Source organism: Somniosus microcephalus, chromosome 7 (genome assembly GCF_052327205.1).
Source record: "Somniosus microcephalus isolate GS21.2 chromosome 7, FLI_Smic_1.0, whole genome shotgun sequence".
Lineage (NCBI taxonomy): Eukaryota > Metazoa > Chordata > Chondrichthyes > Squaliformes > Somniosidae > Somniosus > Somniosus microcephalus.
The window spans coordinates 71,112,678-71,135,978 of record NC_140993.1 but is presented as its reverse complement, the minus strand read 5'-3'; the positions used below and the strand labels follow the sequence as shown (position 1 = coordinate 71,135,978).

The following is a 23,301-nucleotide window of genomic DNA, read 5'->3' as shown; positions in this document are numbered from 1 at the left end:
TCCTTCTGCCAAAATGCATCACCTCACACTTCTCTGTATTAAATTCCATCTGCCACTTGTCTGCTCGTTCTGCTAGCCTTTCATTGTCCTGCTACAGTCGATTGGTATCATCCTCACTGTTTGCCACACCCCCAAGTTTGGTGTCATCGGCAGATTTTGAAATTCTACTCTGTATTCCAATATCCAGGTCATTTATATATATATATATATATCATCAAAAAAAAGCAGTGGCCCCAGTACTGACCCTTGGGGAACACCACTGTCTACCATCCTCCAGACTGAAAAACAGCCATTTACCACAACTCGCTGTTTTCTGTCCTTAAGCCAATTCCTTATCCAAGCTGCCACTGACCCACCTATTCCATGAGCCTCAATTTTGTTAACCAGCCTTCTATGTGGTACTTTGTCAAACACCTTCCGAAAATCCATGTAGACAACATCCATTGCATTCTTTTCATCAATCTTCCCTGTTCATCAAAAAATTCAATTAGATTATGGTTGATTATAATCAGACACCACACATTTCTGTATCATCTGGTTTTAGCTGTAGAACCAAGACTAATTGGTGCATGAGGAGAATTCTCCAATATCTCTCCCCTTCCACCCCACCACAGGAGTGCTTGATCAAGACGAATCTCTCACTTTCCTTGGGCAGCGTCTGGCCCACATCTCCACAGACCCGCGGCTGGCAAAGGCGATTATCATGGCCTGCATTTTCCGCTGTCTGTACCCTGTACTGATGGTTGTCGCATGTCTGACTCGAGATCCGTTTCTGAACAGCTTGCTGAACAGGGCTGAGGTTATGAAGGTAAGGAAAGAGATCAGGTGATTGTGCAACTGTGTCTGGGTGTATTTTTTAAAATTATTTTTTGTTCTCGGGATGTGAGTTGCAGGATATTTCCCGAATCGAGATGGAATCTAGGCTTGGGCCTGGGTCAGAGATGTAGTTTGGGAGCTGGTGAAGGAGAGCTTTTTCCACTGGCTTTGCTCTCCATCTCTATACAACCCTGGATGAGATCAAGAGCTCTCGTACCCCCCCCCCTTCCCCAGCATGCGGATCATTATTCCGCAGGATTGGATTTGTGCCTCTCCATTTCCCTAATTCTAATTTTTTTTAAAAAGATATAAATGTTCTAAGATTCACCAAAGGATTATTTTTTGGGGTGGAAGTGCTGTGATTCCGAAGCTCAAACTCCACCTTTCTCTTTTAAGAAAAGAAAGACTTGCATTTATATGGCGCCTTTCACGATCACAGCCAATTATGAAGTACTACTTGAAGTGCAGTCACTGTTGTAATGTGGGAAACACGGCAGCCAATTTACGCACAGCAAGCTCCCACAAACAGCAATGTGATAATGACCAGATAATCTGTTTTTGTTCTGTTGATTGAGGGATAAATATTGGCCAGGACCCCGGGGATAACTCCCCTGCTCCTCTTCGAAATAGTGCCATGGGATCTTTTACGTGCATCTTAGAGAGCAGACGGGGCCTTGGTTTAACCTCTAATCCGAAAGACGGCACCTCCAACAGTGCAGCACTCCCTCAGTACTGCACTGGAGTGTCAGCTTAGATTTTTATGCTCAAGTCTCTGGTGTGGGACTTGAACCTACAACCTTCTGAATCAGCGATGAGAGTGCTACCCACTGAGCATTTAAGGAGGCTGACCCTCCTTAAAACCTTTGACCAAGCTGTTGGTCTCCTCTCTAACGTCTTCTTCTTTGGCTTGGTGTCAATTTTTGTGTGATTATGCTCCTGTGAAGTGCCTTGGAGTGTTTTGTTGTAAAAAGCTAATGTTTTTGGCACTTGAGGAGTTAACCGTGCACAGAGACTCGGACATCTGCCAGCGGCAGCAGCATGATTTCCCATCACCCTCTGGTCCCCTGTCAATCATCTCCTTCTCCTCAAAGCAGCCGTTTAATTTGGCTGCTCCATGTTGCCAAATCAGGAAGAGACTCGCTGAGGTTTCACCGAATAAAAAAAATAAATCGGGTTATTTTTGGACTGCGGGGGAGGCTCTTACTTCACAAGCAAACGCTGACTATTTGTGCAATATTAATGTTAGAGCAAAAAATAAACCGTTGCAATGTGTCAGTGCAGGAAGACGTGTGATATTGTACCTGGGCTTTTGTAGCATAACTGGAACTATTCAAATCTCCTTAATACTTTGTTCTACTGTAGACTTTTTTTTTAAGTGTTTGATTTGCTCCATTTGGGATGTGTGTGCATATATTTGTATATCTATGTATGTGTATATGTGTGTACATGTGTATTTCCATGGATTGGTTCAACACAGATCTAATATTCTCCCCCATACTCTGTTAAATTCCCAAACTGAGGGGCTGGCACCAGAAAAATTGGCCATGAAAACCAGATTTTCCGAAAAACCCAACTAGTTCCCTAATTTCCTTCAGTGAAGGGAACCCGCCACTCCTACCTGGTCTGGCCTACACACAACTCAAATGCCCTCTGAATCCCTCCCAGTGACCTCAGTAAGTCTCTTCCTGATGTGGCAACATGGAGCAGCCAATTTAAACGGTTGTCTTGACGAGAAAGGGATGATTGACAGGAGACCAGTGGATGATGGGAAAACATGCAGCTACTGCCAGCACGTCTGGATCTGTGCACGTTAACCACTCGTGTGCCAAAAGGACAACATTAGCTTTTTACAGCAACTTACTTTTCTATAGGGCCTTTAACATCCCAAGGTGCTTAACAGAAGTGTAATCAGACAACGAAAGAGATATTGGGGCAGGTGACTAAAAGCTTGGTCAGAGGTGGTGCTGATTAGGGATGGGCAAGAAAATCGCCCACATCCCAAGAACAGCAAAATAAAAACAAATCAGTTGAACAATAATCTAATATTTCTTTCTACCCAATGTGCTGATGTGATATCCCCAGCTGAGCCTTTCAGAAATGTTTGATGTGATGCTCGCTCTCCTTCCCCAAACTCTTACGTTCCTAAACTCTTCGGCTAAACCGTTGAAGTGGGGGTGGGTGTAGGTGCAGGAGGAGAAATGGAAGGAAAAGTATTCGCAGGGGAGGGGTTGTTGTACTCCTGCTTGTGGAGCACACTGCCTGAGGGATCAGGTCAGCTTTGTGTTCTGGTGAGACCTGTGCAGAGGGAATCATCTTCAAATTCAAACTGTGCATATCCTATAAAAGTAGTGGATTATATACAAGGCTCTTTCTGAGCAGGGCAGGTCGACAGGGCTTGGGGCTTAAAGTGATACCTACCTCAAAATTAATTTATTATCTGATGGTTGGGGGCCTGCAGTAAATGAAGTTTAACCTTGAACATCCATCTCTGTCTGTCAACTAGACCAGCCCCCTCCTTCCACCCCCCCCCCCCGCCCCACAAGTCTTTGGTTGGTAAATGCCATTGTGGCACTGAACCACACAGGAAGACCCCAGGCTCTTTTCATGCTCTGTGCTGAGTTAGCTGGTCTCAGCGGGGACACTAGTACTGTGGAAAAAGTTTGCTTCAATGTTGCTGGGAAAGGGAGGGGAGAAAAAAAAAACAACTTCTGATAATTAGCAGGTCACCCCATGGTGGGAAGTGTAGATATCGGATGAGGATGTGATCAGGATTGACTGTGATACCCCTTGTGGTTGAAAGTAATGATGAGCCTCTTGAACCACTAGTAGCGGTTTGATACAACTGAGTGGTTTCCTAGGCCACTTCAGAGGCCAGTTTAGAGTCAACCACGATGGTGTGGGAGTGGATTCACATATAGGCCAGACTGGGCAAAGACGGCAGGTTTCCTTCCCTAAAGGACATTAGTGAATCAGTTGGGTTATTTTTTCAGATTTTTATTTAAACTGAATTCAAATTCTCAAACTGCCATTGGTGGGATTTGTACTCATGTTCTCTGGAATATTAGTCCAGTAACATAATACCCTACCGTTCTCATGCCAAGCACTATGGTATGTTTGAGAGACACGATAAGGTATCCAGCACAGAAGGAGGCCATTTGGCCCATCGTTCCTGTGAATGCTCATTGAAAGAGTTATCCAATTAGTCTCATTCCCCTGCTCTTTCCCCATAACACTACAAATTTTTCCTTTTCAAGTATAGATCCAATTTCCTTTTGAAAATTATTATTGAGTCTGTTTCCACCATCCTTTCAGACAGTACATTACAGATCATCATAACTCGCTGTGTTAAAAAAAAAAAAAAAAAAAAAAAAAATCTCCTCATCTCCACTCATGTTCTTTTGCCAATTATCTTAAAATCTGTGTCCTCTGGTTACCGACCATCTTGCCAGTGGAAACAGTTCCTTCCTATCTACTCTAATCAAAACCTTTCATAATGTTAAACAGCTCTTTAATCTCCCCTTAACCTTCTCTGCCCCGAGAAGAATAATTCCAGCTTCTCTAGTCTCCAGGTTGGTGTACAAATCCAGGTTCTGTCTCGTTCTTTAGGCTAAAGCACGTCTGAGTGGGGAGAGCCGAAGTGATCACATGGCATTTATTAAAGCTGTTGAAGGCTGGAAGAAAGTGCTGCAGGAGCGGGATGCAGACTCCAAGAAGGAGTACCTGGAAGAGAATATGCTGTATGCTACGAGCCTCCGCTTCATTCACGGTAGGTTGGATGGTCTGCAGTAACAAGGCTAGCGTTAGAGGAACTAAGCTGTGTGCTTCAGCAGGCCCTTTATGGGTTTTCCATTGTCTGCTCTTTTGGAAGACTTTAGAAATTGAAACTGATTAAGCAAGTCCCAGTTGTGATTCTAGACACAGTTTATTATTACAGGAAATGCTGCACCCTTTCCTGTAATAATAAACTGTGTCTGGAATTACAACTGGCACTTAATCAGTTTCAATTTCTAAAGTCTTCCAAAAATTGTAAACTACTGACCAGTACACAGAATGCTGCTCGGAGCTCATTTGGAGCAGTGTGCTCAGTTCTGTGCACCCCACCTTAGAGGGGAAGATACTGGTCTTGAAGAAAGTCCAGTGATGTTTCACCAGGGATGAAGGGACTGAGCTCTGATGACTGGGTAAAGTTGATGGGAGTGGCGAGAGAGGTGTTTAAAATAATTAAGGCAAGAGCTATAGAGTGGTGATTTTGGGGGACTTTTAATTACCCAAATATCGATTGGGATAATTCTAGGGTAAAGGGAAAGGAGGGGGAGGAATTTCTGAAATGTGTTCAGGAGACTTTCCTTGACCAGTATGTTCTTGGCCCAACTAGGAAGGAGGCATTGCTGGATCTGGTGCTGGGGAATGAGGTGGGCCAGGTCGGCCAAGTGTCTGTGGGAGAACACTTGGGTACGAGTGATCATCATATCATAAGATTTAGATTAGCAATGGAGAGGTGCAAGGAACAATCTAGAGTGGAACTTCTAAACTGGAATAGGGCTAACTTCAATGGGATGCGAAAGGATCTAGCCAGGGTAAAATGGAACCAAAGACTGACAGGAAAAACTGTAACAGAACAATGGGTGATCTTTAAGGAGGAGATGTTCTAAGTACAGGCTAAGTACATTCCAACAAGAGGGAAGGATAAGGGAACCAAAGCAAGGATGACTAGGGAGATAGAGAAGATGATGAAACAAAAATAGAGGGTGTATGATGCATGTCAGGTGAATTCTTCAAGGGAGAACCAGACCAAATAAAATAAGTTGAGAGGGGAAGTGAAGATGAAAATAAGATTGACAAAGAAAGAATATGAGAGTAGAATGGCGGTTAACATAAAAGGGAACCCAAAAATCTTCTACCGGCATGTAAACAGTAAGTGGGTAGTAAGAGGCGGGGTGGGGCCTATTAAGGACAAAGGAGGTGATATATGCTTAGAGGCGCAGGGCAAGGCTAGAATACTCAAAGTACTTTGTATCGGTGTTTACTAAGGAGGTGGATGCTGACAAAATATCGGTAGCAGTGAAAAAGTTAGAAGCAATGGAAGGGGTGAAAATTGATAGACAGGATGTACTAGACAGGCTGGCTATGCTTAGAGTGGATAAGTCGCCTGGTCCAGATGGCTTGCATCCCAGATTGCTAAGGGAATTGGGGGAGGAGATAGTGGAAGGGCTTGCCATATTTTCCCTAGATACAGGGGAGCTGCCTGAGGATTGGAAAGTGGCAAATGTGACATCATTGTTCAAGAAAGGGTATAAGAACAATCCTTCCGGTCAGTTTAATATCAGTGGTGGGTAAAGTTTTAGAAACAATAATCAAGGAAAAAGTTAACGGGCACTTGAAGAGGTTTAAGCTAATTAAGGAGAGCCAACACGGATTTGTTACAGGCAGATCATGTTTGACTAATCTAATTGAATTTTTTGATGAAGTAACAGGGAGGATCGATGAAGGGAATGCAATGAATGTTGTTTACATGGATTTTAGGAAGGCTGGTTAACAAAATTGAGGCTCATGGAATAGGTGGGTCAGTGGCAGCTTGGAATAGGAATTGGCTTAAGGGCAGAAATCAGCGAGATGTGGTACAGGTAAATGGCTGTTTTTCAAACTGGAGGATGGTAGACAGTGGTGTTCCCCAAGGGTCAGTGCTGGGGCCACTGCTTTTTTTGATATATATAAATGATATATTGGAATACAAAGTAGAATTTCTAAATTTGCCGATGACACCAAACTTGGGAGTGTGGCAAACAGTGAGGATGTTACCATCGACTGCAACAAGACACAGAAAGGCTAGCAGAATGGGCAGACAAGTGGCAGATGGAATTTAATACAGAGAAGTGTGAGGTGATGCATTTTGGCACAAGGAACAGGGAGAGGCAGCAATATACACTTAATGGCACAGTTTTAAAGAGTGTGCAGGGACAGAGGGACCTGGGAGTTAATGTGCATGGGTCCCTGAAGGTGGCAGGACATATTGAGAGAGTGGTTAGCAAAGCATATGGGATCTTGGGTTTCGTAAATAGAGGTATTGAGTACAAAAGTAGAGAAGTAATGCTGAATCTTTAGAAAGCGCTGGTTAGGCCACAATTAGAGTATTGCGTCCAGTTCTGGTCACCACACTTTAGGAAGGATGTGAAGTCCCTTGAGAGGGTGCAGAGGAGATTTACCAGAATGGTTCCCCGATGGGGGATATTAGCTGCATGGACAAGTTGGAGAAGCTGGATTTGTTTTCATTAGAGCAAAGGAGGTTGAGGGGCGATTTGATAGAGGTGTACAAGATTATGACGGGTTTGGATAGGCTAGATGGGGAAAGGCTGTTCCCACTAGTTGATGGTACAAGGACTAGGGGACACAGAATTAAGGTTTTGGGCAAGAGATACAGGGGGGAAATGAGGAAAACGTTTTTACACAGCGAGTGGTGAGGACCTGGAATTCGCTGCCGACGGAAGTGGTGGAAGCGGAGACACTCAATGTTTTCAAGGGGAGACCGAATAGGCACTTGAAGGAAACAAACTTGCAGGGCTACGGGGATAGAGCGGGGGAATGGGACTGACTGGATTGCTCTACAGAGAGCCGGCATGCACTCGATGGGCCGAATGGCCGCCTCCTGTGCCATTATGACTCTGGACAGGATAGATGGGTAATCCAGAGCAATGGACACATAATCTCAGAATTTGAGCTGAACCGGCTAAAAGGAGAGTTGTGTGAATGTGGAATAAAAGGGTGATGAACTTGGGAATTAAGGGTACAGGGTGTAGTGAAGAGACAGGATTATGAGGTTAAAAAGATAAGTTACCGCTGCCTCCAATGTTCCCTCTAAGCTGTGTAGTTGTCAGTCTTGCGCAGACCGGGACCGGCTTTTCCAATGTGAAATTTTGTGCATGAGTGAAACTTTGAATAATGTTGCACCCAAAAAAATTTAGGGGGAACATTGGCTGCCTCCCCTTCCTCTGTTCGAAATATTTGTAATAATTTAGCTTTTATTTTCGTCGTGTCTCTTTATCTCGGTTTTAGTCATCGTAGCAAGTTTAATTCTGATTTCAATTCTGCGATGTAAATATAGTAATTGTATTTGATTATTTTCCTCTCGTGTTAGTCGACTAACCTGACACTTTTTGTGCTCTGTTGATCCAGGATTGATTCTGCAATTCTCCGAAAATGTTTACAATGCCTTCCTGGTGTCAAATCCTTCGGACTGCACACGCTCCTACTCCTTGTGTAACCAGTACAGCGGGGAGGAGGAGCTGATTAAAGGAGTGCTACTGGCTGGCCTGTACCCCAATCTCATCCAGGTGAGAGAGATGTGCTCCAAACCCTCGGGCTTGTCTTACCCTGATGTGGCTACAGTAGTACTTGCATTTGTGTAGCATCTTTAACGTAAAGAAGACACAAATTTGCGTTAGTGAATAGATGCTGAGCCAGGAAGGGAGTAGGAGGGGTGACTAGAACCCAAAGCGATGGGTTTTGAGGAACGTGTTTAGAGGAGGAGAGGAAGGTAGAGAGGTTTAGGGAGGGAATTCTGGACAGTACTCAAGTAGCTGATGGCTGTGCCTCCAATGGTGGGTTGAAGAGTGGACAGGGATTTGCAGAATGGAGGGGGTATAGGGCTCGAGGAGATTAGAGACAGGGTGGGGTGAGGCCATGGAGGAACTTATACATGAGGACGAGGGTTTTTAATTTAATGAATTGGGGATGGGAGGTCATGTAGGTCAACTAAGGTAGGAACGATGGTTTGAGCAGGATACATGCGGCACAAACACAATATTTGGACAAGCTGCAGTGTGTGGAGGATGGGGGGGAGGTGCAACAAGGAGAGTATTCGAGTAGTGGAGTCTGGAAGTGATGGAGGCAAGTGTAAATGTTTCAGCAGTGAAGCGGGCAACGTTATGGAGGGGGAAGCGATCAGTCTTAGTGATGGAGACAATCTGTGATTTGAAACTTGGCTCGGTTGAAGATTGCGAGCCGTCTGGTTCAGTGTGTGTAGCTGGGGAGGAGGATGACAAGGGAGCACAGTTTATAGCTGGGGCTGAAAATGGAGTGGTTTTGGTCTTTCTGATGTTGAGCTGGACGAAGTTGTGTCTCATCCAAGACTCGATTCCAGAAGCAATCTGACAACAGCTTTTAATTACTTTGTGTTGGTGTATTTAAATTCACTGGCCAACAGAAACTCCCCTAATGGCTGTGAGGTGTAGTACAGACTGGGAATGTTTGGTCAGTGCTGAGAGTGGCCCTAGGTTATGGAAGAAGGAAATTAGCCGGGGTTCATGCCTCTGATAGCTTTCCAATTATACTTGATTTGAGGATAGGTTCAGGCTTGGCTGTGATGCCTAGTTTGGGGAGTAGAGAGACTGATGTGGTAGGGATTAGGGGAAACACAGGGCTTAAAGGGTTAAATTTATTAGGACGGGTTGCATAAACTTGGCTTGTATTCCCTTGAGTTTAGAAGATTGAGGGTGATCTAAATGAGGTCTTTAAAATGATAAAGGTATTCGATAGGGTAGATACAGAGAAACTCTTTCCTCTGGTGAGAGCATCTGAACGAAGGAGCGTAATTTTGCGAGTGAAATGAGGAAGCTTCTTTTTCACACGGAGAGGAAATCTGAAACTCCCCAAAAGGCTGTGGATGCTGGGTCAATTGAAATTTTCAAGACTGAGATCCGTAGATTTTTGTTAGATAAGGGAATCCAGGGATATGGATCAAAGACTGTTAAATGGAGTGGCGGTACGGATCAGTCATAATCTAATTGAATGGCAGAACAGGCTTAAGAGGCTTGATGGCCAACTCCTGTTCCTATGATTTGGACCCCAGGCTGGCTACCCTGTTTAAAAAAAAAAAAAAACTCTTTCTTTTTCTCTTGTTTCCTTTGCAGCTGAGACATGGGAAAGTCACCAAAGAGGGAAAGTTTAAACCCAACAGCCTGGTCTACCGTACTAAGACTGGCCAGGTATTGCTGCACAGATCTACTGTCAACAGGCAAGTTATGGTGTGTGTGTGTGTGGGGGTGGTGATGGTGGGTGGAAGAGGAGTGATGAGGGTGCATAATGCACTGCTCACTTGAGTCGGATGCATAGCTTTACAACAGCATGGGTGTTGCATCATCTAACTTAAGTTATTGGAAAACTAGTTACATTTCACCCATTTAACAAAGTGCTCAATCTCAACTGTGCTGAGCAGTGGGACTGGCACTGGTGACCGTCACTCGGACAGGTGCGAGAAGAGGCTGGTTGAATGGAATTACATGACCTGAAAAATAAATAACTCTAGCTTTGCTCAGTTGCTGTCGGTAGCGCCTGAGTCAGCTCAAAAGAAATGGGTACAGTAGAGTAATAGTAATGTTACTGAACTGGTAATCCAGAGAACGTGAGTTCAAATCCACCAAGGCAGTTTGAGAATTTGAATTCAGTTTAAAAAATCTGGAATTAAAAATCTGGTATCCGTAAAAGTGACCATGAAGCTGTCAAATTGGTTCACTAATATCCTTTAGGGAAGGAAGTCTGGCCTGTAAGTGACTCTGGTCCCACACCTTTTTGGTTGATTCTTAACTGGCCTCTGAAGTGGCCTAGCAAGACACTCTTGTACAAACTGCTAGAAAAATACCCACCACCTTCTAAAGGGCAACTAGGGATGGGGAATAAATGCCAGCCTTGCCAGAGACGCCCACATCCTGAGAATTGCCATCGTTCGAGTGAGACACTAAACTAAAGCTCCATCCATCTGCTGAGAAGGATGTTAAAGATCCAATATCACGATTCAAACAGGAGCATGGAGTTCCCAGAGCCCCATCCCAATGTCGGGAAAAGTTGGAAACTGTACTCCCCCCACCCCCCCCCCCCCCGTGCTAACAGTTTGTAATCCACTCTCAGGAACGAGGAATTTTTTAAGAGCCGCTGGCTGACCTACTTCACAGCTGTGAAATCCAACGGGAATGTCTTTGTCCGTGACTCCTCCATGGTCCATCCGTTGGCTCTACTGATGCTCCTGGATTGTGACATCCATATCAAGGGTAAGTGCTGCGACGGACCCTTTTTTATGTTTTTGGTAAAGTAACAAAGTAACGGCTGGGGGTGGTAAACGGAGACCCCTAGGCTGTCGCCGGTGGATGCAGCTGATTCTATCAGCCGTGGATTTAAAGGACAAAACTTCCATGATTAGGTGTACTTTATGAAATTTTTGTTGTAATTTTAGAAGCGATTCCTGCAAAGCAGACCTAGTCTCCGGCTCCTTGATCCCAGAGCGAGAGTGCGCGGTGCCCGGTGTAGTACAGAGACATACACACCAGCAGGTCTCGGCTTCAATTTCTGGTCTCTGCCTTGTTGACTGATCGCAGCTTTGGGAAGAGAGGGGTTATAATTGGCCTCGGAGCCCCTGGGCTAGGCACAGGACAAACCAAACAGGGTTCCTGCCAACGTTCCCCCTAAGGTGTATGGCCGCGCATCGATCGGGAGGTCCTGCGCAGGCCGCTCACCAACTGTTGCCGCTGGAAAAAATACCGTGCACCAAATTTAAAGGGACTGCGCACGAAAAAAATAATTAGAGGGAACATTGGTTCCTGATCATGACTCAGTGACAGTGGGTGAGGACAAGATCGGGTTTGGCTTAGGTGCCCCCACAGTCAAATATTGACAACAGCAACTTGTATTTATCTAGTGCTTTTACTGCAGAAAAACAGTCCAAGGTGTTTCATGGGTGTAATCAGACAAAAATGGATGAAGATGAAGATATTAGGAGCTACCAACACTCACTGTCTAGGTATTGGAGAGCTTCCTGCACACGGAAACATATCCCAGTACAAGTCGTAGCCTTCAGGTGAAGATGGGGAAGGGGTGGGGGGTATATACCTGTGGCCTCTCTGGTGTGAGAGAATAAGTGATCGGGCCAGGGTGCTCAGCCACAAGAAGATTGCTCTCGGGTTTTTAAATCCGCTTATACATTTTAAGTCACTTACCTGACAGTTAACTTATTGAAGTTTACTGACCCGAAGCCCGGTACTGGGCCTGCTGATTGGGGCAACAACGGCAGATGTTGTGGACATTGATTTTCTTTTCTTTACAGCTGATCAAAAATAATCTGCAACCAGAGCCTGCTGGTCGCTTATCAATGACCTGTTGAGGTAACTGCAAAGGGAATAACAGGAATTGAAACTAACTAACAGCACAGCAGCCTTTAGAAAGGGGATAGAAACCACATATTTATATAGTGCCTTTCACAACCACCGGACGTCTCAAAGTACTTTTGGAGTGTAGTCACTGTTGTAATGTGGGAAATGCAGCAGCCAATTTGATAATGACTAGATAAACTGTTTTTGTTATGTTGATTGAGGGATAAATATTGGCCAAGACACTGGGAATAACTCCCCATCTCTTCTTCGAAATAGTGCCATGGGATCTTTTACGTCCACCTGAGAGGGCAGACGGGGCCTCGGTTTAACGTCTCATCTGAAAGACGGCACCTCCGACAGTGCAGCACTCACTCAGCACCGCACTGGAGTGTCAGCCTAGATATATGTGCTCAAGTCCCTGGAGTGGGACTTGAACCCACAACCTTCTGACTCAGAGTCGAGTGTGCTACCCACTGAGCCACGGCTGACACTTATAACCTCTGTTGTGGGGATAATGAAACAAACAGACAGGTATGGCATGGAAAGAGGAAGTTGGTGTGGATTTATGGGAGGGAAGTGTTGCCAAGCAAATTTGCTGGAGTTCTTTGAGGAACTGATAGTCCATGTTAACAATGGATATTCTGTGGATGTGATACATTTAGATGTCTGGACTGCTTTTGATACCATGACACAGGCAGTCAAGCTCCTGAGGTGGATTGAAAATTGACCAGAGTGGAGAAAGCAAAGAGTGGCTGTGAATTGGAACAGCATCAGCATAGCAAGGGGCCAGAGATTCCTCTCCAACTCCTGAAGATGATCAAGCAAGGGTCCATCCCGTAAGACCGACTCCATATTCCCAGATAGGCCACAGATATACAAGAAGCAGAAAATGTACCAGGGCTTCGCTGTTTTGGAACTGTGCTGCGCGGAGCCGGATGCAACAGATGTAAAAAGTCCCAATGGATTCTGACCTTCCGAATTCGGGCTGTGTTCGGAGAGAGCATCCTGAGCTATTTAGGGTACTGGGATCAGGGAGCTCTTACACAGAGTGATCATCACAGGGAATAGACTCCAGGAGACAATAGTGGAGACGAAAACTTCAGGGTCTTTTAAGAACCAATTGGAAGCTGCAACGGGAGGACTTTAGGTCAATTCTGGATAGATGACCTACGATGGGCCGAATGGCCTCCCTAGCAGTTACAGATTAGACTGAAGAGGGGACCAAGTTGAGTTGATGAATTTACCAGAGAAACTTGCTGTACAACACAAACATGTTTAGGCTTTGTTACAGTTTTCCGAGAGGTTATTGGCAAAAACAACCCAGTGACAACACTGCAGTCTGGAGGATGGATCTCTTTAGAGTTTACTCCTTTGCAAAAAGTCCTTTTGTTTAAATTTATCCTCGATTCTTTTTCAGAGGATGGTGACTCTGTGTTGCTGACTCTGGCCGACTCTCGCCTCTTGCGGCTTGAACTGGACTTGAAGACCGCCAACCTGCTGTACAGCTTCCGCACAGCAGTGCACAAGATGGTGGAAAACTGCCTGCGTCACGAGCTCCCAGAAATTTCCTCCGACCTGCGCAAGGAGCACGGTGAAGTGCTGTCATTGCTTGTGGAGCTCTTGAACTGTTGGCCGACAGAGTGAAAGGTTCACCAGGAGGAGGGGAGGTGGGCAGGCAGGTGAGTTTGTATTGTATTCTGTATCAGAATTGCCTGACACAATGTACAAAAGAAATGAGAGATTATAACTGCTGTATTTAATGCTTTGAGAGCTTAAAAATGCCCTCATCTATGCAAAATTACTTGAAACTGATGGACTGAACAGTCTATGATCTCAGATCATTTATAACTGATGTTGATAATGGATCATGTGTAAAACTGTAATTGGAATAAACCTTATTGAGGGCCCAAAAAAAGTGGGGGGAATATGTTTCTGTATGGACAGTACTGTCTGATCTCCATGATTTAAAATTTATTTAAAAAACTTTTGTCAACATGTTTGTGTTTTGTCTTTTTTAAAAAAAACGTGTTTCTGCAGGAGCTGTGGCTCAATGGTAGCACTCTTGCCGCCGAGTCAGAACTTTGAGGGTTCAAGCCACACTCCAGCATAGCATTTGAGCACTATTCGATGGTCTCCTGGCCAACATTCCTCCCTCAATCAACACCACCAAAAATAAATAACTGGGCATTCATCTCTTTGCTTTTTGCGCCGCTTGCTGTGCTCAATTTGGCTGTCATGTTTGAATCATAGAAAGTTACAGCATGGAAGGCGGCCATTTCGACCCATCGTGTCCGCGCCGGCCAACAAAGAGCTATCCAGCCTAATCCCACTTCCCAGCTCTTGGTCCGTAGCCCTGCAGGTTAGAGCATCCCAAGTGCACATCCAAGTACTTTTTAAAATGTGGTTAGGGTTTCTGCCTCTACCACCCTTTCAGGCAGCGAGTTCCAGACCCCCACAACCCTCTGGGTGAAGAAATTTCCCCTCAAATCCCCTCTAAACCTTCCACCAATTACTTTAAATCTGTGCCCCCTGGTTTTTGACCCCTCTGCTAAGGGAAATAGGTCCTTTCTATCCCCTCATAATTTTATACACCTCAATAAGATCTCCCCTCAGCCTCCTCTGTTCCAAGGAAAACAGACCCAGCCTGTCCTCGTAGCTAAGATTCTCTACTCCCAGCAACATTCTTGCAAATCTCCTCTGTACCCTCTCTAGTGCAATCACATCTTTCCTGTAATGTGGTGAGCAGAACTGCACGCAATACTCTAGCTGAGGCCTAACTAGTGTTTTATACAGTTGAAGCATAACCCCCCTGCTCTTGTATTCTATGCCATGGCTAATAAAGGCAAGCATTCTGTATGCCTTAACTACCTTATCTACTTGGCCTGCTACCTTCAGGGATCTGTGGACATGCACTCCAAGGTCCCTTTGTTCCTCTACACTACTCAGTGTCCTACCATTTAATGCGTATACCCTTTCCTTGTTAACCCTCCCCAAATGCATTTATCACACTTCTCCGGATTGAATTCCATTTGCCACTGTTCTGCCCACCTGACCAATTCATTGATATCTTCCTGCAGTCTACAGCTTCCTTCTTCAGTATCAACCACACAGCTGATTTTAGTATCATCTGCAAACTTCTTAATCATACCCCGTTTATTTAAGTCAAGATCGTTGATATATACCACAAAAAGCAAAGGACCTAGTACTGAGCCCTGTGGAACCCCACTGGAAACAGCCTTCCAGTCACAAAAACACCCATCAACCATTGCCCTCTGCTTCCTGTCTCCGAGCATTTGTCTACAAAATAAGTGACTGCACTTCAAAAGTAGTTAATTGGCTGTGACATCCTGCGGTCATGGACGATGCTATATAAATGCAAGTTCTTTCTTTCACATTGTGCAAAATGGAGCCTGGCATGCTGCGTGTAATCAGTGTTCCCATTAACCTGATATCTTAAGTTGCTGATACTAGGATCTTGAGTAGTAAACAAGATATATATTTGGGCATTTTAGCGGGATGTTACTAACATTGGCTCCCCATCTCCCAACTCATTAAATTTAAAATCCTCATCCGTGTCTTTAAATCCCTCTATGGCCTCGCCCCCAGCTTGACATCACCCTGCCCCCCCGCCACCCCCAAAGTCAATTCCTTCCTCCTGTTATCCCTCCATCGGCAACAGTCTTCAGGTGCTGGGATCCTAATTTCTGACTACCTACCTCCCCTTCTATAAAAATCTTCTCAAAATCCATCTCTTTGACCAAGTGTTCAGTCATTTTCCTGACCCCTCCCATTGTGGCTCAGCATCTGTTTTTCTTACACTTACCGTGGGACATTCAAGGCACTATATAAATGCATGTTGTTGGCATGTTGTTTTCTTTGAAGAGTAAGAGTAGTGTGATCCAGGTCTTTAAGGGGGTTGGGGAGAAATATCAGTTCTGGTTGTTTATTGGACTGGAGGAAGGTATACAGTGATGTTCCCCGGGGGTTGGTATTAGGACCACTGCTTTTCTTGATATATATTAATGACTTAGACTTGGGAGTACAGGGCACAATTTCAAAATTTACAGATGACACAAAACTTGGAAGTATAGTGAACAGTGAGGAGGATAGTGATAGACTTCAAGAGGACGTAGACAGGCCGGTGGAATGGGCGGACACGTGACAGATGAAATTTAACGCAGAAAAGTACGAAGTGATGCATTTTGGTAGGAAGAACGAGGTGAGGCAATCTAAACTAAAGGGTACATTTCTAAAGGGGGGCGGGGTGCATCAACAGAGACACCTGGGGGTATATGTGTACAAATCATTGAAGGTGGCAGGGTAGGTTGAGAAAGCGGTTAAAAAAGCATACGGAATCCTGGGCTTCATTGAGTACAAAAGCAAGGAAGTTATGATGAACCTTTATAAAACACTGGTTTGGGCTCAACTGGCGTACTGTGTCCAATTCTGGGCACCGCACTTTAGGAAGGATGTGAAGGCCTTAGAGAGGGTGCAGAAAAGATTTATGAGAATTATTCCAGGGATGAGCGACTTCAGTTACGTGGATAGACTGGAGAAGCTGGGGTTGTTCTCCTTAGAGCAGAGAAGATTGAGAGGAGATTTGATAGAGGTGTTCAAAATCATGAGGGGTCTAGACAGAGTAGAGAGAGAGAAACTGTTCACATTGGCGGAAGGGTCGAAAACCAGAGGACACAGATTAAAGGTGATTGGCAGAAGAAGCAAAGGCGACATCAGGAAAAACTTTTTTACGCAGCGAGTGGTTAGGATCTGGAATGCACTGCCTGAAAGGGTGGTGGAGGCAGACTCGATTGTGGCTTTCAAAAGGGAATTGGATAAGTACCTGAAGGAAAAAAATTTGCAGGGCTAAGGGGAAAGGGTGGGGGAGTGGGACTAGCTGAAGTGCTCTTGCAGAGCGCCGGCACAGGCTCGATGGGCCAAATGGCCTCCTTCTGTGCTGTAACCATTCTATAATTCTATGAGAAGGGTTATATAACAAATTCTAGATGACTAGAGGGCATAAGTGTGTTTATAAAAAAAAAAAAAAAAAAATTGAATGAGCCTGGAAAACTCCCACTATCAGTTAACATCCATTTGTTATAAAAGTCAAAATTGAATTAAGCACTGGTGGGTTGGATAGTTCCCATGGTTTCTTTTCCACTGTTATTTTTAGCACACCAGCTAATGTATTTGCATAAATTGCAGCCTGCGCTAGTCTAATTTTGTCCTTAATCAGTAAACCGATCAACGACAGTATTAAAAGGACGCAGACAGGAATTTATGCTGACGCCTACACCACTAACAATAGTGGACAGAAGAAATTAAGCCATTTATTAGCCTCAGGGCTTGATGAAAGTTTCACAGAACTTTAGCGGGGGAGGGGGGTGTTGTTGGGGGTTATTCTAATTTTTTGGTTTTGTGCAAGATATTTTTTCAGGTCTAGTGTTACTGGTCACTCCTATAAGTGGATCACAAGTCCCTTATGAGCCAGAGTGCACCCTTTTACTGCCACATCCTTAGTTAAATAATATCATAAGTTAGGGATCAGGGATTGACAGAGAACCCTTATTTGTACACCAACGACTGAAATATTGCACGTGCTGCCATTTGTGTTATCTCTTTACAAAACTCGGAATGTAACCATGCCAGCTTACTATTTATCTAAGTGCAGGCCCACTTTTACGCTAAGATATTCCAAAACTACCTGGTCTTTCATTTCTGTAGCTTCCTTCCAAAACACTGCTCACCCACTCTGAATATCCCATCGATATTGATCAAAGACAAAGCAGACCATTTTTATTAATGGCCCAAGATGCTAATTAACCATATGACCATTTCAGTTACCTGACCTCCTGGGGTCTTCCTGTTGTTTCAGTAACTTGCAGAAGTAAGCTGTCTGATAAGCAGCTCTAAGAAATAAATAACTTGCACTTATATAGTTAGTGCCTTTTATGATCTCAGGACGACCCAAAGCACTTCATCGCTGTTTTAAGTGCAGTCACTGTTGTAATGTAGGGAAATGCAACAGCCAATTTGCTCACAGCTGACCTGAGAAACCTTGAGTGATACAGATTTAATTCCTTAGGTGCTGCTCCCAGCAGGCCACAAACATTATAAATTAACAAAATTCAGTTTGGCCAAAATCCAAATTGTCACAGGGTCCTGGGAGGGAAGGAGTGCTCAAGCAGAGATCTGCTATCTCTGAACAGCACACGTCCCATTTTATTTTGCCAACTGTGACTGAACTTATAAGTTGGAAACCTATGATTTCTATTGGTACAAGTGAGGGAATTCTGCTCTGCTTTTAAACCAAGACCCACCCAATGACAGCTTGGGAAACTTATGGAAAAGTGGACTTCTCACTTACAAGGTAAACTGATGATTGAAGGGCCTTTAGAAATTCTTTGTGTCGTTGCCTGCCTCCCTGAGAAGACTGGGAAGGTTGGGTTAGGCGGAGTGGAGTTGCATCTAAAAGTTGAATGTGCTTTGGGAAAGGAATGTACTTAATGTGTCAACATGGTGAATGCAGATGAGGGAGTTGCCATTTGACCCACCATAGTTCACCCTCTCCAAGGACAGTCTAACATGGTCCCATCGCACCATTGAATAGCCTCTTGAATGCTTCCATGGATTTTGCCTGGACATCTGTTCGAAGTGCTGATCGCATTTAGTACTGTATGAAGACATTCTTCCAGACATCAGTCCCAAATGTTCCCTTCACAAGTCTGAACTTGTGCCCATCAACAACTTGCACTTATATATCATCTTTAACATAGTAAAACATCCCAAGGTGCTTCACAGGAGCAATTATCAAACAAAATTTGACACTGAGCCACAGAGATATTAGGTCAGGGGATTAAAGGCTTGGTCAAAGAGGTAGGTTACAAGGAACGTCTTAAAGGAGGAGATAAATGTAGTAAACAGCGAGGAAGATAGTAACAGACTTCAGGAAGACAAACAGCCTGGTGAAATGGGCAAACATATGACGGATGAAATTTAATGCGGAGAAGTGTGAAGTGATACATTTTGGTAGGAAGAATGAGGAGATAAAAGGTACAATTTTAAAGAGGAGAGGGAGGGTTGCAGGAACAGAGAGAGCTGGGGGTGTACGTACACAAGATTTGGAAGGTGGCAGGACAAGTTGAGAAGGCTGTTACAAATGCAGATTGGATCCTGAGCTTTATAAATAAAGGCAGAGTACAAAAGCAAGAAATTTATGCTAAACCTTTATAAAGCACTTGTTAGGCCCTAGCTGGAGTATTGTGTCCAATTTTGGACACCACGCTTCAGGAAGAATGTCAAGGCCTTAGAGAGCACAGAGGAGATTTACTAGAATGGTACCAGGGATGGAAGACTTTAGTTACTGGGAGACCTGAAAAACTGGGGTTGTTCTCCTTAGAGAAGGTTATGGGGAGATTTGATAGAGGTATTCAGAATCTTGAAGGGTTTTGATAGAGTAAATAAGGAGAAACTGTTTCCAGTGGCAGAAGTGTCGGTAAGCAGAGGACACAGATTTAAGGTGAGTGGTAAAATAACCAGAGGCAAAATGTGGAAACATTTTTTTACACAGCGAGTCGTGATCTGGAATGCACTGCCTGAAAGGCTGGTGGAAGCAGATTCAATAACAACTTTCAAATGGGAATTGGATAAATACTTGAAAAGAAAAAAATTGCTGGGCTATGGGGAAAGAGCAGGAGAGTAGGACTACAGTAATTGGAAAGCTCTTTCAGAGCCTGCACAGGCACGATGGCCCGAATGGCTGCTTTCTGTGCTGTATTATTCTATGATTCTACCTTGAACTAATGCTCTGGGTTAACCTTTACTGCACTGTTTAATAGTTTACATATTTGTTTTAGCATTGATATTCTCACTTTGGGAGCTAAGTTTAAGTGAAGAGCCAGTGCTCACTGAGAACAAAGAACAGGCATGGTCGGGGGATGGGCAGTGGGCTCAGGTAACTTTAACCTTGCAGCTTGAACTTGCAGTTAGGGATAAAATGCACCCACTATTAGAGCTAGGGGAACTTAAACAGCAGAAGAGAAGAGACTGGGGGGAAAGAGAGCAAAGGATGGCAATGGACTGTCAAGGATGGCAAAGGAGCTCCCTAGGGAGCTGCCAGCACAGGAGCCGTCTTGAAAAAAAAATCCTGTGAGAGACAACATCATTCATGCCCGAGGCCGGGACCCAGGAACAAGGACGAGCCCAGCAGCGAGGTCAAGGCGCAGGAGTGGCGCAGCGTGGACCAACAGCGGGGTCGGGGCCCAGGGAAGGTGCGGCACGGGCCAACAGTGAGGTCGGGAGGACCACAATGCATCCTACGAAACCCAAGCAGAGAGGACTTGCGGGAAGGAGGGGGGAGGACAGTAGCAGTATGTTTGTGTGTGTGTGTGCTAGGCCGATGTAGCAGAGCCTGGTCTCCAATCATCTTGGATCCCCTTGCCATTGGACCAAGACCTTGCTCTGTCAAGCCCGTGTGGTAGCTGGTGTGCAACGGCCACCCCACGTTAAAAGAATTCATGCACAGTCATCTTCCACCCTGTTGTAGGAAAAATGATTCCTCGGAAACTAGACTTTGAGTAAGAGAGACAACTTTATTAAATGACAGAGCTCTGGGAGAAGCGTCTGCAACCACGCGGTCTGCGAGAGCACCTTCTCTCCGATTGTAGTACGTGCCGAGCTTATATACAATTCCAAGAAGTTGGTTTTAGATCATTTAAATTCATCCAATCAATTCGTTTATTAGCGCATATCGTTATTTTCCTCCAGTCAGGAGTTTACACACTTGTGTTGCCAATTCTGCCTCTTCAGGTCTTCGTTCCGTCTTGTTCCCCGGCGGAATGTGATTAGTTCGATAATAGGATACAAGTGATTAGTTCGATGATAGGATACCAGTGAACCTTGTTAGTCCTCAGTGATTCAATTAGTCCCAGTCAGGACACGAGATGAACTTTGTTCCAGCCATGCGTAAGCGTGGCATGTCTCACTGTGCAGTGATTCAATTAGTCCCAGTCAGCGAATTTGTTGTTTTGTGTCTTTTCCAGCAAAATCTTGTCCAGCAAAATTTTATTCTAACACACCTTCTGGAAAGGCAAACCCGAAGAAGAACGCCGCCTCCATGGGGTAGGCTTCGCCATAAAAAATTAACTGGTCGGGCATCTCAGAGACTCCCCTAGTGGTATAAACGAGCGCCTCATGACTCTTCGACTCACCCTAGCCCGAAACCAGTGCGCTACGGTCATCAGTGCGTACGCCCCAACACTGGAAGCCACAGACGAGACCAAAGAGGAATTCTACTCCAGCCTCGAACAATCCTTGTCCCGAGTCCCAACGGGTGACAAGCTGATCCTCCTTGGCGACTTCAACGCCAGAGTTGGAAAGGACACAGACCTCTGGAGAGGTGTGATCGGCAGAGAGGGGGTAGGGAAAGCCAACTCCAACGGTACCCTCCTCCTGTCGAAATGCTTAGAACATGGCCTCGTCATAACCAACACCTTGTTCCGTCAGAGAGACAAGTACAAGGTTTCATGGCAGCACCCTCGTTCCAAGCACTGGCATCTGCTGGACTACGTCATTGTCCGAGTGAGGGACCATAAGGACGCCTGCATCACCCGCGCCATGACAGGAGCTGATGACTGCTGGACAGACCACTGCCTAATCCGCTCTGTCATCTCCATCAATGTAGCCCCAAAACAGAAACAATGCCGCAGGAAAATTAACGCTTGAGCACTCAAAGACCCCGCTAAGAAAGCCCCTATTCAGCCTGCGCCTCACAAACAACTTGACGACTCCCAGTGATGCAGAGACACAGAGTGCCCACAGCGTCTGGTCTGCAATCAAGGCCTCCATAATCAGCACCTGTGAAGAGATGCTCGGTCACTCAACCAGGAAACACCAAGACTGGTTCGACGAGAATGACCAGGAGATCCAGGAGCTAATAAGCCGCAAGCGCAAGGCATTTCTGATCTGGAAACAGCAACAGAACTCGAGAGCAAGAAAGCAGCTCTACAGAAGCCTGAAGGCCGAGGTCCAACAAAAAACTCGCGACCTAAAGAACAGATGGTGGGTGGAGAAAGCGCAGGAGATCCAGCAGCTAGCCGACAACCACGACGTGCGTGGATTCTTTAGCGCAGTCAAGACCATCTACGGCCCAAGCACCCAAGGCCCTTCCCCACTGCGGGCCAAGAACGGAGCGGTACTCATCAAGGACAGGGAAGCAGTCAGTGCCTGCTGGAAGGAGCACTTCGAAGATCTCCTTAACCACGACTCTTGTCTTCGACACGAGTGTCCTCAACTCCACCCCACAGCATGCTACCCGCCACCATCTCAGCACAACCCCAGCCCGGCATGAGGTTGAAAAGGCCATCCGACAACTGAAGAACAACAAGGCCTCAGGAGCAGATGGAATCCCCGCCGAGGCACTAAAGCATAGCGGAGAAGCACTGCTGGCGCGAATTCATGAACTCATTTCGCTTATCTGGAAGGAGGAGAGCATGCCAGGGGATCTCAGAGACGCCGTAATTGTGACCATCTTCAAGAAAGGTGACCAGTCCGATTGCGGTAATTACAGAGTTGTTTCCCTGCTATCTGCCACAGGGAAAGTCATCGCAAGAATCCTCCTCAATCGCCTTCTTCCAGTGGCTGAAGAGCTCCTCCCAGAGTCGCAAGGCAGATTCCGCCCACTAAGGGGCACAATGAACATGATCTTCGCCGCACGTCAATTACAAGAGAAATGCAGGGAACAGCACCAACCACTGTACATGGCCTTCTTTGATCTCACAAAGGCCTTCGACACTCAACCGTGAGGGATTATGGAGTGTCCTCCTCAAATTCGGATGCCCTCAAAAGTTTGTCACTATCCTCCGCCTGCTTCACGACAACATGCAAGCCGTGATCCTGACCAACGGCTCCACCACAGACCCAATTCATGTACGAACCAGGGTCAAGCAAGGCTGTATCATCGCACCAACGCTCTTCTCAATCTTCCTTGCTGCAATGCTCCATCTCACCCTCAGTAAGCTCCCCACTGGAGTGGAGCTAATCTACAGAACAAACGGGAAACTGTTCAACCTCCGTCACCTCCAGTCCAGATCCAAGGTCATCCCATCCTCTGTCGTCGAATTACAGTATGCAGATGATGCTTGCGTCTGCGCTCACTCGGAGGTCGAGCTCCAAACCATCGTAAACACCTTCACCGAAGCATACGAGAGCATAGGCCTTACACTAAACATCCGTAAGACAAAGGTCCTCTACCAACCTGCCCCCACCACACAGTGCTGCCCCCCGATTATCAAAATCCACGACAAGGCCTTGGACAACGTGGACCACTTTCCATACCTCGGGAGCCTACTGTGAC

General features: G+C 45.5%; 1 protein-coding gene across 1 annotated transcript in view; it reads left to right on the top strand.

Moving 5' to 3' along the window:
* dhx30 (DEAH (Asp-Glu-Ala-His) box helicase 30) overlaps positions 1-13,946 on the top strand; it is an 84,490-nt gene extending 70,544 nt beyond the window's left edge. Inside the window, exons 14-19 of the mRNA XM_085992578.1 lie at positions 615-808; positions 4,423-4,582; positions 7,987-8,144; positions 9,723-9,826; positions 10,717-10,856; positions 13,369-13,946. Of these exons, the coding sequence (XP_085848704.1) occupies positions 615-808; positions 4,423-4,582; positions 7,987-8,144; positions 9,723-9,826; positions 10,717-10,856; positions 13,369-13,595 (983 nt within the window). The 3' untranslated portion in view covers positions 13,596-13,946. The remainder of the gene's footprint in view (positions 1-614; positions 809-4,422; positions 4,583-7,986; positions 8,145-9,722; positions 9,827-10,716; positions 10,857-13,368) is intronic.
* The last annotated feature ends 9,355 nt before the right edge of the window (positions 13,947-23,301 follow it).